This window comes from Anomaloglossus baeobatrachus, chromosome 2 (assembly GCF_048569485.1).
Source record: "Anomaloglossus baeobatrachus isolate aAnoBae1 chromosome 2, aAnoBae1.hap1, whole genome shotgun sequence".
Taxonomy (NCBI): Eukaryota; Metazoa; Chordata; class Amphibia; order Anura; family Aromobatidae; genus Anomaloglossus; species Anomaloglossus baeobatrachus.
Window position 1 is genome coordinate 50058480 of NC_134354.1, and position 16885 is coordinate 50075364.

At 48.5% G+C, this 16885-nt stretch overlaps 2 protein-coding genes across 2 annotated transcripts; both read left to right on the forward strand.

The window, feature by feature from the left end:
• The first annotated feature begins 14069 nt into the window (after positions 1 to 14069).
• Positions 14070 to 14847, forward strand: LOC142292399 (protein kinase C delta type-like). Its single transcript, XM_075337751.1, has 4 exons — positions 14070 to 14258; positions 14447 to 14538; positions 14667 to 14729; positions 14805 to 14847. Exons 1-4 carry the CDS (start codon positions 14070 to 14072, stop codon positions 14845 to 14847), a joined length of 387 nt encoding a protein of 128 aa, XP_075193866.1.
• Positions 14848 to 14899: 52 nt separating this feature from the next.
• Positions 14900 to 16454, forward strand: LOC142282749 (protein kinase C theta type-like). The gene is made up of 5 exons (XM_075333029.1): positions 14900 to 15027; positions 15138 to 15329; positions 15440 to 15568; positions 15662 to 15828; positions 16027 to 16454. The coding sequence occupies exons 1-5, from the start codon at positions 14962 to 14964 to the stop codon at positions 16091 to 16093; spliced, it is 621 nt and encodes a 206-aa protein (XP_075189144.1). The 5' UTR covers positions 14900 to 14961; the 3' UTR covers positions 16094 to 16454.
• Positions 16455 to 16885: the final 431 nt, after the last annotated feature.

Genomic DNA, 16885 nt, shown 5'->3' on the forward strand with positions numbered 1-16885 from the left:
CGACGACATATCGTTACCAATATCGCAGCGTGTAAAGTACCCTTTAGACTCGCTTGTAACATGGTTGGTGCCTCAGGAATGGAGGATTGCTGATGTGGTACCGATATTTAAGAAAGGTAAGAGGGTGGATACAGGCAACTACCGGCCAGTAAGCCTGACATCAGTAGTATGCAAAGTTTTTGAGGGTATTTTAAGGGATGATATGCAAAAATATATTGCAGAAAATATTATGGATTTATAAAAGATAAGTCATGTCTAACCAACCTGTCGGGGTTCTATGAGGAGGTAAGTGCAAATCTGTATATTGGTAATGTAGCTGATGTGATTTATTTGGACTTTGCAAAGGCATCTGATACTGTATCACATAATAGCCCAAAGGCCCCGTTACCGGGACGATATATTGTGCGATCGCATGAGCGATTTCACCCGCCCCCGTCGTTTCTGCGTCATGGGCAATTTGTTGCCCGTGGCACACAAAGTCGTTTACCCCTGTCACACGGACTTACCTCATGAACGACCTTGCTGTGGGCGGCGACCATCCTCTTCCTGTAGGGGGAGGGACGTTCGGTGTCACCGCGATGTCACACAGCGGCCTCCCAGTAGAAGCGGAGAGGCGGAGATGAGGAGGACTTAACATCCCGCCCACCTCCTTCCTTCCGCATCGCCGGCGGGACACAGGTAAGCTGTGTTCATCGTTCCCGGGGTGTCACACGAAACGATGTGTGCTGCCTCGGGAACGACGAACATCAGGCGCAGAAGGAGGAACGACTTTATGAAACTGAGCGACGTGTCAACGAGCAAGGTGAGTATTTTTGCTCGTTCACACTCGTTCGGAGGTGTCACACGCTACGACATCTCTAACGATGCCGGATGTGCGTCACGAATTCTGTGACCCCGACGACATATCGCCCGATATATCGTAGCGTGTGACGGGGCCTTTACTGGTGGTGATAGAAAAATACGTGAGGAGATGAATGCTGTCTGTAGGATATAATATGTGTGCTGGTTTCAGCAACTAGATAGGATAAAGATTGGAGTATCACCTGGTAAAAAATTGTATAAGATATTGAAAAAGAGTATGAATGGAGATGATATAATCACATGAAATAACCATATGGAAATAAGGGACAGTATAACAATTGATAATAGCAACGTGTAAAAAGTGTAAATACCTGATAGGGTGTTTGTTTGGTGAATATAAAGAGATAAATAAAGAGGATGTTCATATGATTATTGAAACTGGATAATTTAGCTGGTGCCAAATAATGAAGATAGACAATACAGGTCAGAGTTGAAAATGGTTAATACAACCTAGACTAGTGCTGTAAATAAAACTAGGTGATGAATTCAAAATTACCTATCTGTGAGCAATGAGTACAGCTGTAGAGAAATTCAGGCTAAATGGTGAGGATATAGTAGCTCAGGGGTTAACCTGAAACTGACAGTATTATGGTTAAATATACGTTAGAATTGAGGGTCAATAGTTAATATACCTAGAATATTGCTGTAAATAGAACTAGGTGGTGATTGAGAAAAAAAAAAAATACCCGTCAATGAGCACTGAGTTCAGCTGTTAAAAATTCAGGCTGCCTGATGAGGATGTAGAAGCTTCAAATCTCAAATCTTTATTTTTTTATATAGCGCTAACATATTCTGCAATGCTTTACATACATCAGGAACACTGTCCCCATTGGGGCGCACAATCTAAATTCCCTATCTGTATGTCTTTGGAGTGTGGGAGGAAACCGGAGTACCCGGAGGAAACCCACGCAAACACGGGGAGAACATACAAACTCCTTGCAGATGGTGTCCTTGGTGGGATTTGAACCCAGGACCCCAGCACTGCAAGACTACAGTGCTAACCACTGAGCCAACCTTGCCGCCCTGAAGAACCACCGCCCTGTCTGGTGGTTGCGTTAGGCAATAGTAAACAGAGGGTGATCTTAGTCAAGGATAGTGAGGTCAGATAGCTGGCTGTATGAGTCAGCTGCGGTGTAGTGAAAAAATGGCACAGTCGGTCTGTCAGCAGGCGGCTTGCTAGGGGCAGTAATTGTGTTACCTAGCTGGCTGGGATGTCCGTGGAAGCTGGTCCATCAGGATAGACTATCACTGAAAAAGAAGGATTGCAATCCTTTGAAATGCGTCGGATTTAGTACACTTGTTTCTGTGCACGCTTGCTAAACCTCCCACTATACACAGTGACATCACCCATCCCTGAGCTTGCGGTAGTTGGATGGGCCGGGACCTCCCACCCACTTCCGCCCGGCGGACTGTTACGCCGCACTCCACTCAGCTCCCAGCGGCACTCGTGACGGACCAGCTTCCACGGACATCCCAGCCAGCTAGGTAAGACAATTACTGCCCCTAGCAAGCCGCCTGCTGACAGCCCGACTGTGACATTTTTTCACTACACCGCAGCTGACTCATACAGCCAGCGATCTGACCTCACTATCCTTGACTATGATCACCCTCTGTTTACTATTACCTAACGCAACCACCAGACAAGGGTGCAGATTAACCCTTGAGCTTCTACATCCTCATCAGGCAGCCTGAATTTTTAACAGCTGAACCCAGTGCTCATTGACGGGTATTTTTTTTTTTCTCAATCATCACCTAGTTCTATTTACAGTAATATTCTAGGTATATTAACTACTAGCTGTAGCACCCGGCGTTGCCCGGGATAGTAACTGTCTCTCTCCCAGTCTCTGTCTGTGTGTCGCTGTCTGTCTGACTCTTTACTTGTCTGTCTGTGTCTCTGTCTGTCTCTATCTCTCTGTCTGTAATTTTATCAGTCTATCTGTCTCCATCTCTGTGTCTGTCTGTCTCTATCTCTGTGTGTCTCTATCTATGTGTGTGTCTGTCTGTCTCTCTCGTTCCCAGTTTGTCTCTTTCCAGGTCTGTGTATTTCCAGGTCTGTCTCTTTGCCCGGCTGTCTCTTTCCAGGGCTGTCTCTGTCTGTGTCTCTCTGTCTGTCTGTCTTTTTCTGTCTCTCTCTCTCTCTATCCATCTTCCCACCGACATCTTATTACCTCACACATAAGCTTCTCATACTAACAGTTTATTTTGTTTCTATAGCAACCACTGACAGTTGGTATTAATAACCTATAGCTCCCACCTCCATTCAGTTTAATGGAGGCAGGATTATTGAAGAGTAACTGTAAAGCGCGGGTTTAAATTTTCCCTGAGTCACATAGAGTGTCTGTGCAAAATTGTGTGGCTGTAGCTGTGACGGTGCAGATGCCAATCCCGGACATACACACACACACACACACACACACACACACACAAGCACTCAGCTTTATATATTAGATTGACCCTCAATTCTAACGTATATTTAACCATAACACTATCAGTTACCGGTTAACTCGAGCTCCCAGAAAACCATAGGGCTGCAGAGTTATCTTTCACAGCATTCATTAAACACTGAGTGGTGGAATCGTGACAGTACCACCTCTTCTATGAGGGCCACCGGACCCCCAGGCTTCCCAGAAAACCTACGATGGAATACCCTGACCAACCGATTGACCTCCTGCTGAGCCGCAACAAAACACCTAAAAATTTGTATCAACAATTAATTTATCCTTTCAGTCTGACCATTGGTTTCCGGGTGGTAGGCAAAGGAAAATTTTACAAATCAATCCCTAATTTCTTACAAAATGCTCGCCAGAATGTGGAGACAAATTGCGCCCTCTATCATATTTAATGTTGTAAGGTTTTCTTGCAATCTCACCATGATTGAGAAACAATGTGGGAAGTGTTTCAGCAATCAGTAAAGGAATAAAATGAGCCTGTTTACCGAATCAGTCAACTACCACTTAAATCACACTTTTCCCTTCAGACAAAGGACAATCCATGGTCAGCAATAGAGATCAAAATACAAATCAGACTGTGAGAGAACAGAATTCATTTTGTTCTTATAGTTTCCATCTTGTCTTATAGCTAATGATGTCATAGGGTTCAGCTATTCACTGGTGGATGGGGAAGTTTCACATTACTGTTCATGCCCCTGTAGCGCTTATTGGTGCACAGTTCAGATGGACAAGGCCTTTGTCTGTGAGCTTATATAGACTGGTTACATGTAGTAATAGAGAATTCTTTCAGTATACCACAAAGCATGTGTGTGCTGTATTGACTTACCGAGCGCTCGTAAAACAAATCTTATTAATTTGAAGTTCGAGAGGCGTAGAAGGATGTTATGATTCAGTGACCGAGGAGGATCAGAAAAAAAAAACAAAAACTAGGAAACCCAGAATGTACCAAAGTGGTTGGAATCTCAGCAAACTGTTGACCTACCACTAACACACAACTAGAAGTAGCCGTGGGACGTGCCTACAATGACCTGGTCGCCTCGACACAGCCGGAGAACTAATTTTTCCTACAGAAAGAAATAAAGGAAAGGGTAATCTGCCTCAGAGCAGTTCCCAAAGATATAGATAGCCCCCCACATTTAAAGATTACGGTGATGTAGGAAAACACAATACACAGGTAGAAAACAGATTCAGCAAAGATGAGGCCCAAACTAACTAAATAGGAAAGGACAGAAAAGAGCACTGTCTGCAGTCGTGCAATACCCTAGAAAAAGAACCAACACGTCTGATATAGAAAAATACTGAGCCCACACGGACTCTCCCCCACTATATCAGTACTCTGGTTTTACTGGGATCCAAACAAAACACTAATATTGTGGAGGGACTGAAATTAGTACCAAGCATGACAAAACAAAATACAGAGCAGAATATGGAGCAAGGTACACAGGCATTCCCAGGGGGGAATGATCCAACTCCACTCAGAACTCCACACGGGCAAAATAGGAATAAGTCTTAGTACCTAAACAGAAAAACAGCCAAAAGGTGGAAACCACCAGCAAAGGTACAAGGACCAAACTTATCTGAAAGGAGTTCTGGAAGACACAGAAGGAAGGGCTGGTGTTATGATCCGGAACCATGGAAGACCACCACAAATCATTGGCAAAAAGGTGACAAGAGCATTGGCAACTAATCTGGCCGCCATCCCCTTACTAACTATCACAACTAGAAGTAGCCGAGGGGTGAACTAACATCGTGTGCACCGCGAACCCAGCCGGAGAACTAACTATCCTAAAGGTAGGAAAGATGAATAACTCTCTGCCTCAGAAAATAGACAAGAATAGCAAGCCCCCCACATTCAAAGACTGCGGTGATATAGGAAAAACACAATACACAGGTAGATGACAGGATTAGCAAAAGGTGAGGCCCCCGCTGACTAAAATAGGAAAGGACAGGAAAGGGACTGATGGTGGCCAGAGAAAAACCCTGCAAAATACCAACTTCCTGATAGTACAAAAAGGCCCTCAGATCGCTCGATCTGAACTCCGTGCTATACCAGGTGCCCTTGTCATACCAATGAACAGAAAGCAGGAACCATTACAAATTCAACAAGCCACAAACACATGGACCCAAAGGAGCTATACTCCACACAGAGCTGCAGGGAGTTCCTCAACAATCCACTGAGGGGGAAAATCCCTGGAAGGAAATAAACTGAAACCAACCACAACAAATGACAAACCCAGATAAGCAAAAGAACCAGACAATAAATAAAGAGCAAGCACTCATCTGGAGTAGATGTGGTGTAGAGCAGGATTAAGCAGGCTGAAGATACAAAGAACAACTGACATCCGGCAACAGCCTGCAATCAGACCAGGACTTAAATAAGCAGAGAGTTAGCAAAGGAAACACCCACTGCACAACACACCTGGTCCAAGTCCAAACCATTCCTGGCCACCAGAGGGAGCCTCCCAGCAGCCAAAACATAACTAACATTCACAACAGGCTGGCTTCAGAATGTCCATAGCACACAGGAGACAACATTGAGCACCGGCCAGGAACAAGAGAACACTACTCAGTTATATAGGCCCAGTCAGAAGAACCTGATTGCCAATCATCCCCAGCTGTCTGGTTTCAATTCAGGAAGCAAACTTCACTAACAGCACTGACCACAAGAGGGAGCCCCAAAATGGAGCCTAGTCCAAATGTATCCACAACAGAAGGAGGTGTATTTCGCTCACAAGACCAAGAAAAAGTATTGAACACATGAAGAAAGAGAGGTGCAAAAAGCCATGTGTATTTAGACTTTATGCACTGGATTGCATTATATCATCCAACATAGTGTGCAAATCAGAATTGTATTGTGCACTTGTGAGGGTGGCCCCGGGCGGTTGTCTAGGGCGAGAGACTCAGTTCTTTGGTGGTCCGCACCCTGGCAATCTTCACAGAGCAAGGGGGAAAGAATTGGTTGCAGTGATCCTGGCTGGGTGTATAGTCTTTGTGTGTGCAAGCCATACCTATGATTAGGCCATTGGGCAGGCCAATATTCTTCCGCTGGGGAGTCAGACTTCAATACTGATTCTATCTGAACAGTCTTTTTTTTTTAACACTTTCCACAATACCATGAACATATTGCCACTGAATGCACAAAACATGAGCACATTCTTTACATATACAGTCTTCTTTGTCCAGAGTCTCATTCCACCCATAGGGAGCCGTTCTCTATAAAGGTGTTGACTACTGTAGGACTTGCCTTGTCTGATGTAGGTTTCTGTGCTGACCTATTCACCCAGGTCTATGCCAAGTCTCCACTTGAGATAAAAGCTGGGGATAACAAGCACAATAGGGTCTTACCCAACAAACATATGATGAGGGATTGTGCTCACCTTGCAACATTGTGTGACACACAACCAAATTAAAGCATGTAATCAACTGCTGCAGAGTTCACGTGCTCCAAAGCCGGAGATCAGGAACCAAATAAAAGTGGAACTTTTACTGCGCTGCTGTAGAAATGACATATCCAAAGGTAATGAAACGTAGGTGGTTTTATGCTACGCGTTTCAAAGTGTGTCCTCACTTCTTCACCAGGAAATCCAACATCAGGATGTTGTCCCCATCTGAAGACCTTCCTGGGTACCCCAGGTGAACACATGTTTAAGCTTATGTTAACTCTGTTGAAACCAAGCCCATCCACTGTTAAACCCTGCCCACTCACAACGGGCCAATTAAATTGCTGAATGGGCGGTGTTTTATTCAGGTGGGCAGGATTTTGTCCACCAAACACCGAAATTTTACGCCCAGTGAGAGCTGTTAAGAGAATTCAGTGGCTCTCAATGGGGATCCGGCTCCGGTCAGTCACAGCAGGGAGCCAGATAGTTGTGTTGGATCATTCGCGACTGACACATCACTATATTATAGGTGTCTTCAGGGCAGGAGCACACGGGTCTAGTCCGCTCACTTACACAATCACTATATCACAGTAAGTTTTCATTTAAGCAGAAGCAAAAATTCTGGGAATAAGTGGCAATCATTGGGGACCCCACCGTTCACTAGAATTAGTGATCCAAGCACCAGATCCTAGTTCTCTTAATAAATGAGCAGCTTTCCTATCAGACACTCATGTCATATGCTGTGGATATGCCTAAGTTGCCAAAGAAGAAGATACCCCTTTAGGCTTTGTTTACACGAGGCAAATACGCACACTTCTGCAATGCATATTGGCATGCAGAAAATAAGCAGAATTCTCATTCACACTCTACAGAGAAAAAGGGAGTGTAATATATGGATGACGATGGGGGCACATTATAATATATAGAGGAGTATTGGTGTGCATTATAACATATGGAGGACTATAGTGGGTGCATCATACTATGGCTCTGAGCCCCATGAGGTAAAAATAAAGTGGTTCTGGATAAACCCTCAATAGAAATGAAAGATGGGGACAATGTTTTCTCTGAGCTCTCTATTAGTGTAAGAGAGTATTAGATATAGGATGCGTAGTGTTTTACCATTGCGTATATATATATATATATATATATATATATATATATATATATATATATATACTAGAAGGTGGCCCGATTCTACGCATTGGGTATTCTAGAATTTACGTATTGTGTAGTTCATGTATGATTTTTGTTATATATATATATATATATATATAGAAGTTGTTGTGTGTAGTTACCAAGTGTTTGTGTAGGCGCTGTACATGTTCTGGGTGTTGTCTGGGTGTGGCGGGGGGTGAGAGCGGTGTTGTATGTGTCTTGCGTTGTTTGTGGAGCGCTGTGTGTCTGTAGGGTTGTGTGTGTGTGTGTTGCGCGGTTTGTGTGGGTGTGGTGTGTTTTGGGGGGAGGTATGTTTTGTGCAATGTGTGTGTTGTGCGGTATGTGAGTATATATGTGTGTGCCGTGGTGTTTGTGTGTTGGGTGTTGTGTGTGTGCAGCGTTGTCTGTGTGTGTGGGTGTCTGTGTAGGGCAGTTGTTTGTGGTTCCCAGTGTGTGTGTGGTGTGTTGTGCAGTGCGCGCGCGTGTGTGTGTTGGGGGGAGGTGTGCACCTCCCATCGTGCTCCATCCGCCATGCTGCGCACCTCCCATCGTGCTTCATCCTCCATGCAGCGCACTCCCCATCGTGCTCCATCCCCCATACAGCGCACTCCCCATCGTGCTCCATCCTCCATGCAGCGCACTCCCATCGTGCTCCATCCCCCATGCAGCGCACTCCCAATCGTGCTCCATCCCCCATGCAGCGCACTCCCCATCGTGCTCCATCCCCCTATGCTGCGCACCCCCCATTGTGCTCCATCTCCCATGCTGCGCACTCCCAAACGTGCTCCATCCACCATGCTGCGCACTCCCAAACGTGCTCCATCCGCCATGCTGCGCACTCCCAAACGTGCTCCATCCGCCATACTCCGCACTCCCCATCGTGCTCCATCCCCCATGCAGCGCACTCCCAAATGTGGTCCATCCGCCATGCTGCGCACTCCCAAACGTGCTCCATCCGCCATACTCCGCACTCCCCATCGTGCTAAATCCGCCATGCTGCGCACTCCCAAACGTGCTCCATCCGCCATGCTGCGCACTCCCAAACGTGCTCCATCCGCCATGCTGCGCACTCCCAAACGTGCTCCATCCGCCATGCTGCGCACTCCCAAACGTGCTCCATCCGCCATGCTGCGCACTTCCCAAACGTGGTCCATCCGCCATGCTGCGCACTCCCAAACGTGCTCCATCCGCCATTCTGCGCACTCCCAAGCGTGCTCCATCCGCCATGCTGCACACTCCCAAACGTGCTCCATCCGCCAATGCTTCGCACTCCCAAACGTGCTCCATCCGCCATGCTGCGCACTCCCAAACGTGGTCCATCCGCCATGCTGCGCACTTCCAAACGTGCTCCATCCGCCATGCTGCACACTCCCAAACGTGCTCCATCCGCCATGCTGCGCACTGCCAAACGTGCTCCATCCGCCATGCTGCGCACTCCCCAAACGTGCTCCATCCGCCATGCTGCACACTCCCAAACGTGCTCCATCCCCCATGCTGCGCACTCCCAAACGTGCTCCATCCGCCATGCTGCGCACTCCCAAACGTGCTCCATCCCCCATGCTGCACGAGCATCAGCCTCTCTACCCGCAGCATCAGCCTCTCTCCTCCCAGCATCAGCCTCTCTGCCCGCAGCATCAGCCTCTCTCCTCCCAGCATCAGCCTCTCTGTCCCCAGCATCAGCCTCTCTGTCCCCAGCATCAGCCTCTCTCCTCCCAGCATCAGCCTTTTCTGTCCCTAGCATCAGCCTCTCTCCTCCCAGCATCAGCCTCTCTCCTCCCAGCATCAGCCTCTCTCCTCCCAGCATCAGCCTCTCTCCTCCCAGCCTACCCCAGCCTCAGCCTCCCCCAGCATCAGCCTCTCTCCTCACAGCATCAGCCTTTTCTGTCCCCAGCATCAGCCTCTCTCCTCCCAGCATCAGCCTCTCTCCTCCCAGCATCAGCCTCTCTCCTCCCAGCATCAGCCTTTTCTGTCCCCAGTATCAGCCTCTCTCCTCCCAGCCTACCCAGCCTCAGCCTCCCCCAGCATCAGCCTCTCTCCTCCCAGCATCAGCCTCTCTCTTCCCAGCATCAGCCTCTCTCCTCCCAGCCTCCCCCAGCATCAGCCTCTCTCCTTCCAGCATCAGCCTCTCTCCTCCCAGCATCAGCCTCTCTCCTCCCAGCCTACCCTAGCCTCAAACTCCCCCAGCTTCAGCCTCTCTCCTCCCAGCATCAGCCTCTCTCCTCCCAGCATCAGCCTCTCTCCTCCCAGCCTACCCCAGCCTCAGCCTCCCCCAGCATCAGCCTCTCTCCTCCCAGCATCAGCCTCCCCCAGCATCAGCCTCCGCCTCCCAGCCTCCCCCAGCATCAGCCTCCGCCTCCCAGCCTTCCCCAGCATCAGCCTCTCTCCTCCCAGCCTCCCCCAGCATCAGCCTCTCTCCTCCCAGCCTTCTCCAGCATCAGCCTCTCTCCTCCCAGCCTCCCCTAGCATCAGCCTCCCCCTCCCAGCCTCCCCCTGCATCAGCCTCCCCCAGCATCAGCCTCTCTCCTTACAGCCTCCCCCAGCATCAGCCTCCCCCAGCATCAGCCTCTCTCCTCCCAGCCTCCCCCAGCATCAGCCTCCCCCTCCCAGCCTCCCCCAGCATCAGCCTTCCCCAGCATCAGCCTCTCTCCTCCCAGCCTCCCCCAGCATCAGCCTCTCTCCTTCCAGCATCAGCCTCTCTCCTCCCAGCATCAGCCTCTCTCCTCCCAGCCTACCCTAGCCTCAAACTCCCCCAGCATCAGCCTCTCTCCTCCCAGCATCAGCCTCTCTCCTCCCAGCATCAGCCTCTCTCCTCCCAGCCTACCCCAGCCTCAGCCTCCCCCAGCATCAGCCTCTCTCCTCCCAGCATCAGCCTCCCCCAGCATCAGCCTCCGCCTCCCAGCCTCCCCCAGCATCAGCCTCCGCCTCCCAGCCTTCCCCAGCATCAGCCTCTCTCCTCCCAGCCTCCCCCAGCATCAGCCTCTCTCCTCCCAGCCTTCTCCAGCATCAGCCTCTCTCCTCCCAGCCTCCCCTAGCATCAGCCTCCCCCTCCCAGCCTCCCCCTGCATCAGCCTCCCCCAGCATCAGCCTCTCTCCTTCCAGCCTCCCCCAGCATCAGCCTCCCCCAGCATCAGCCTCTCTCCTCCCAGCCTCCCCCAGCATCAGCCTCCCCCTCCCAGCCTCCCCCAGCATCAGCCTCCCCCAGCATCAGCCTCTCTCCTTCCAGCCTCCCCCAGCATCAGCCTCCCCCAGCATCAGCCTCTCTCATCCTAGCCACCCCTAGCATCAGCCTCCCCCAGCATCAGCCTCTCTCCTCCCAGCCTCCCCCAGCATCAGCCTCCCCCAGCATCAGCCTACACCCTCCCAGCCTCCCCCAACATCAGCCTCCCCCAGCATCAGCCTCTCTCCTTCCAGCCTCCCCCAGCATCAGCCTCCCCCAGCATCAGCCTCTCTCATCCCAGCCACCCCCAGCATCAGCCTCCCCCAGCATCAGCCTCTCTCCTCCCAGCCTCCCCCAGTATCAGCCTCCCCCAGCATCAGCCTACACCCTCCCAGCCTCCCCCAACATCAGCCTCCTCCTCCCAGCCTTCCCCAGGATCAGCCTCTCTCCTCCCAGCCTCCTCCAGCACGCCGTGCTCCTCTGCCGACACTCACAGATCCGATCGCATACACTCACACACACACACACCCACCCGATCGCATACACTCACACCCACCCGATCGCATACACTCACACACACCCGATCGCATACACTCACACACACACATTGACGATATTGCACATACGCGCTCACTCACAACATCCGGAGATACCACATGCTTCTGGCCATGTGATCCTCCGGCAGGTCCTGGAAGCTCACTGCAGCACAGTACTGCGGCCGAGAAGCAAGCGATATCTCCGGACGCTGTGAGTGTGTGGATGCGATCTGATGTGTGTGAGGTGTGTGTGAGAGTGAGTGTGATCTGATGTGTGTGTGTGTGTGTGTGTGTGTCTGTTATGTGTGTGCGTGTGGATGTTCCGCCGCTGCAGGACCTTGATGCGCTGGTAACTATGCTACCATGGTTACCAGCGCATCCCGTCCCCCACTCGCACGGGAGCCCACACCAGCATACGGCGGCAAACCCCAGCAATGCGAGGGTTTGTGTCGGCTGGGTTGGCGGCGTATGCTGGTGTGGGCTCCCGGGGGTACAGTACTCACCTGGGAGTCGTGTATCCGTGTCAGTTCGGGGGATGCGTGCGGGGGGCGGGGCCAGAGCGAGCATGCATTGCGTGAGGGGGGCGGGGCGTGGCCGAGTTGCCAATACGTGCAGGGTGCCGGGGCGAGAGGCCAATCCGTGTGGGGGCGGAGCCTGTGCGAGCGGCCGGCCAATCCGTGGGGGGGGGGAGCCAGGGCGAGCGACCAATCCGTGCGGGGGGCGGGGCCATGGCGAGGCCAGCGGCCAATCCGCTTTGTGTCACCGTAAGGACACAATTTTGGAGCAAGACAGACAGACAGACAGAATAAGGCAATTATATATACAGATATGAAAAAAGGATGGGAGCCAGCACTGCTTATGAGTGGCATGCAACAATGAGAAAGTAAAAAGTGTAATATTCACAAATTCATTCCTACTGTAACAATTCAATGAGATTTTTGGCAAATAATTGATCAGAACCGCTCCCATGCTGCAAGGGCTGACAACTGCGAGTAAAAAGGGCAGTCCAGGTGCCAGTGCGTGTGGCAGAACCACACACACCAGCACAATGTCTGATGTTTTTATGATGTTCTTATACGGTCTTGCGCATTACACAAGACCTTATGGTACGTATATAAATTACAAATATAGTGTAGGGACCCCCCTTATAGAGATTTGCCGTGACGGGGCAGGGAGGCTCAAATCATTGATCAATTATTTGCCAAAAATCTCATTGAATTGTTACAGTAGGAATGAATTTGTGAATATTACACTTTTTACTTTCTCATTGTTGCATGCCACTCATAAGCAGTGCTGGCTCCCCTCCTTTTTACATATATATATATATATATATATATATATATATACACACACACACACACACACACACACAAAGGACCATTAGGCCAAATTCAAACATTTGTTTGTCACTGTCCAAGCCCAGAGTGGCTGCGACCCTCTGTGACTAATATTATATAGGATATTTATTTTTACAATAAAAGAGTATTCACACAACGGCAACTTTAAACTCCATGATATCCATGATATCAAGGTGTAATTTTTTCCCCTCCTTTTTATCTATTTAAACCTTGTGATGTCATGTCACCTTTGGAATGTGATGATGTCACAATGCCTCCTTTTGTGATGTCATGGAACAGTCATCAGAATGTTGCTGCAGCCTGAATATTGTCCAGTTGTTTTCATCACTTAGTGGGTGAAGGTGACTTTTACTTGCGCTTAGCAAATTTTTTGTGTTATATAAAATACAATACTGAATAATAGAAGGCCTGTTAGAGGAGCAGTTCCAGGCGACATCCAGGAGCGCTCTAGAGGTGGACAGGACCTTCCTCAGCCCAGAATTTTATCTATGGAGCTGAATATGGAGAGTTTGAGGAAGAGAAAGAGAGAGAGCATAGATGAGGTGCCAAAAAAAAGGAAAATAGAAACACCGGAGAGTGAGAAAGATGGCACCAACCAAAGCCTTATCAAGGCTTCAAAGAGACCTGGAAGCCCGATACAGGAGAGTATCGTGAGCAAGAGGAAAAGGGGAGAAGAGATGGGGGGAAAAGCTGATGATGGATCCAGCGTGTCCCCCAAAGCTGACACTGAGCAGCTGTCAGGTGAGTGCAGATCTAAGACCCCGAGAGCCACTAGCCCTTAATGTAGTAATTGATGGGATTGTGAATCTTTAGAATACCCCATCTATTATGATTGTTGTGCCATTTCTCTTTGATACCCCCTAATATTGTTCTACCCCATGTTGTAATTGCTATAGGAGTCCACATTAGCATTATATTGGAATAATACATCTTATTTCTCCACTCTCCATCAGGTACAACCACAGCTGAATCCCCCCCCATCATTGTGACTGGACTGGAGAGCTTCACCTTCCATAAAATCCTTGGAGAGGGCGCATCTGGTAAAGTAAGTATTAGGAATTGTGGTGACGTCTTCCTCATGTGTGTGATGTTAAGCAGTAATATGACTCTAGGAACATCACTGCTTCATATCTTCACATCTCATGGCAGGACGGGCCTTTCCTCCAGTTCTAATGCTCTGTATCCTCCAGGTCATATTGGCCACACATCAGGCCTCACAAACCCAAGTGGCAGTGAAGATGGTGAAGAAGAGGCTTCTACTTCACAAATCAAGAGACAAGATCTTGATAGAACGACAGGTCCTGGAAATGACTAGGAAAAGTCCATTAATTTCTCGGGCTTTTACCACCTTCCAGTCCCAGGTAAGAGGCTGAGGATCTAACAGCTCTGGGTCTTCAATATATTATATGAATGCCTGTCTATATGGCCATCTGTGTGCAATGTTCTTCTAGGCCAGTATCATAGTATTACATGTATTATAACATTACCACCAGTGTCTCATATCTAGACTATACCAGTAACGCCTATTATCTTCTCTGGTTTATCACAGGACTACTTATTCTATGTTATGGAATATCTTAGTGGAGGAGACCTTAGAAACCTTTTGACAATCAGAGCCCCATTTACCATTCCAGCCATCAGGTAAGACAGAACATGGATATATTAGATTAAGATGATCGTTCTCAGGAACAGCTTTATGTCATTATTACTTCACAGTTTAGTGGTTGAAATGATGGATGTTGTTTGCTTTATCTTTATTTTCTCATTAGATTTCTTGCCGCTGAGCTGATCTGTGGGCTGCAGTTTCTCCACTCCAGAGGCATCATACACAGGTAGGTGCAGCACGTCTTCTTCTGTGTAGACCTGGTATAAATACTTCTATACCCTCATCTTCATACTCCCTGCAGACACTTGATATTTCAGGACAAAATACGTCATCAGGGCATTTAATATAATAATTAATGTATTTTATAAACTTTTTCTTTTGTCAGAGACATAAAACCAGACAACATTTTACTGGACAGCATCGGTCACTTGAAGATCGCTGATTTCGGTCTTGCAGCGATGAACATCTTTGGAGATACAAAGACTTCAGGTTGTGCTGGGACTCTTTTCCACATGGCTCCTGAGGTGAGGAATCATCTACATGTCCCTGAGTGATCACTGTGTACAAGGCTGGACATCTCCATGTCTGCTGCTGGCTGGACAATCTTCTCATTGTCTTTTTCATGTCTTCACAGATTCTTCAAAAGAAGCCGTACAACACGGCAGTGGACTGGTTCTCTGCTGGTGTGGTGATATGTAAGATGGCTACTGGCAGACATCCATTCTATCGAGGTAAAATTGGTGGGGCCATCGTTAAGGCAATAATCAATGAAGATCCTGTCTTGCCAAATGAAATGGACCCCCAACTCAAAGCCATCATTGAGGGGGTGAGTATAAAGACACATCTCAGTAATCCAGTGGATATATGTAATGAAATACACAATTAATTTGGTGGACGACTGGAGACTGAATAATCATTTTCATTATATGTTCCCAGCTCTTGGATAAGTCACCAGAGAGTCGGCAGAAATTTGTGGACAACATAAGAGATCATCCATTCTTTAAGGAGATCAACTGGACAGATATAGAGGAAGCCAGAGCATGTCCACCATTCCAGCTGTCCCCTGTAAGTATATGACCCAGAAAAGATGGTGGTAGCTGTACATTTCTGTTGTTTTTGTTCTTTATCAACACTGGTTCTTCTATCTTCTCTCTGCAGCCACCAGTGATGACTTCAGAGAAAATTAAACATGTCTTGTCTTTCACTGAAACCATTCAACCACCAATAGCCGAAACAGATCAAAACCTCTTCAGTGGATTCACATTTGCCAATGATGGATGGAAGGTTATAAAGCAGATACAAAAACCTGCAAGATCTAATCGCAGGTGAGTCAGTGTAAATGGGACGGGGATAGGGGGGTTTCATAGGCCCCTCCATAACTTTATGGCTCTGACTTGTCAACAGAGTCTAGTATGGAATCTATTTTCTTTTAGTCTGCATGCGTTTTCCCCTCAGATCAGCCCCATTTCATGTGTCTTATTGGGATATAAGGATTGTTTCTAACCTATTATCTCTCCCAGCAGGACATTTGGCAGCATTGTGAAGGACACCTTCCACAGTATTTGGAGGAGGATAAAACCCTGGAAGTAAACAGCTCTGAGAAATGCTGTTCACCGGTTCCCATTCCACCAGCACTAGGAGTATCCTGAGGGCCGTGACCTGCAGTGTAGCCATATCCACTCCTCCTCCCTCCTGTAATGCGGGCTGGGCGGAGTTTGCTGCAATCTGGCGCTTTGCAGTGTCCAAATACAAGAAGATGGAGACCATGAAAATCCTACCAGGAGTCAATAATATGACCGTGGACCAGCATTTCACGACAACATGTTGCCTTGTGCCCACAGGAAAGGGCACTTATCCGTAGAACATGGAGCTGTAGACCATGACAATCCTACCAGGAGTCAATAATATGACCGTGGACCAGCACTACAAAACAACATGCTGACTTGTGACCCCAGGGAAGGGCTCTTATCCTTAGGCCATGGAGCTGTACACCATGAAAATCCTACCAGGAGTCAATAATATGACCGTGGACCAGCACTACAAAACAACATGCTGACTTTTGACCCCAGGGAAGGGCTCTTATCCTTAGGCCATGGAGCTGTACACCATGAAAATCCTACCAGGAGTCAATAATATGACCGTGGACCAGCACTACAAAACAACATGCTGACTTGTGACCCCAGGGAAGGGCTCTTATCCTTAGGCCATGGAGCTGTACACCATGAAAATCCTACCAGGAGTCAATAATATGACCGTGGACCAGCACTACTAGACAACATGTTGCCTTGTGCCCACAGGAAAGGGCACTTATCCGTAGGTCATGGAGCTGTAGACCATGACAATCCTACCAGGAGTCAATAATATGACCGTGGACCAGCACTA

Coding starts and splice junctions, on each gene's coding strand:
- LOC142292399 (XM_075337751.1), top strand. CDS start 14,070: ATGCTCTGTATCCTCCAGGTCATATTGGCCACACATCAGGCCTCACAA. Junction 14,539..14,666: donor TTTACCATTCCAGCCATCAG/GTAAGACAGAAC, acceptor TTTTCTCATTAG/ATTTCTTGCCGCTGAGCTGA. Junction 14,730..14,804: donor TCCAGAGGCATCATACACAG/GTAGGTGCAGCA, acceptor TACTCCCTGCAG/ACACTTGATATTTCAGGACA.
- LOC142282749 (XM_075333029.1), top strand. CDS start 14,962: ATGAACATCTTTGGAGATACAAAGACTTCAGGTTGTGCTGGGACTCTT. Junction 15,330..15,439: donor TCAAAGCCATCATTGAGGGG/GTGAGTATAAAG, acceptor ATATGTTCCCAG/CTCTTGGATAAGTCACCAGA. Junction 15,569..15,661: donor CACCATTCCAGCTGTCCCCT/GTAAGTATATGA, acceptor TTCTCTCTGCAG/CCACCAGTGATGACTTCAGA.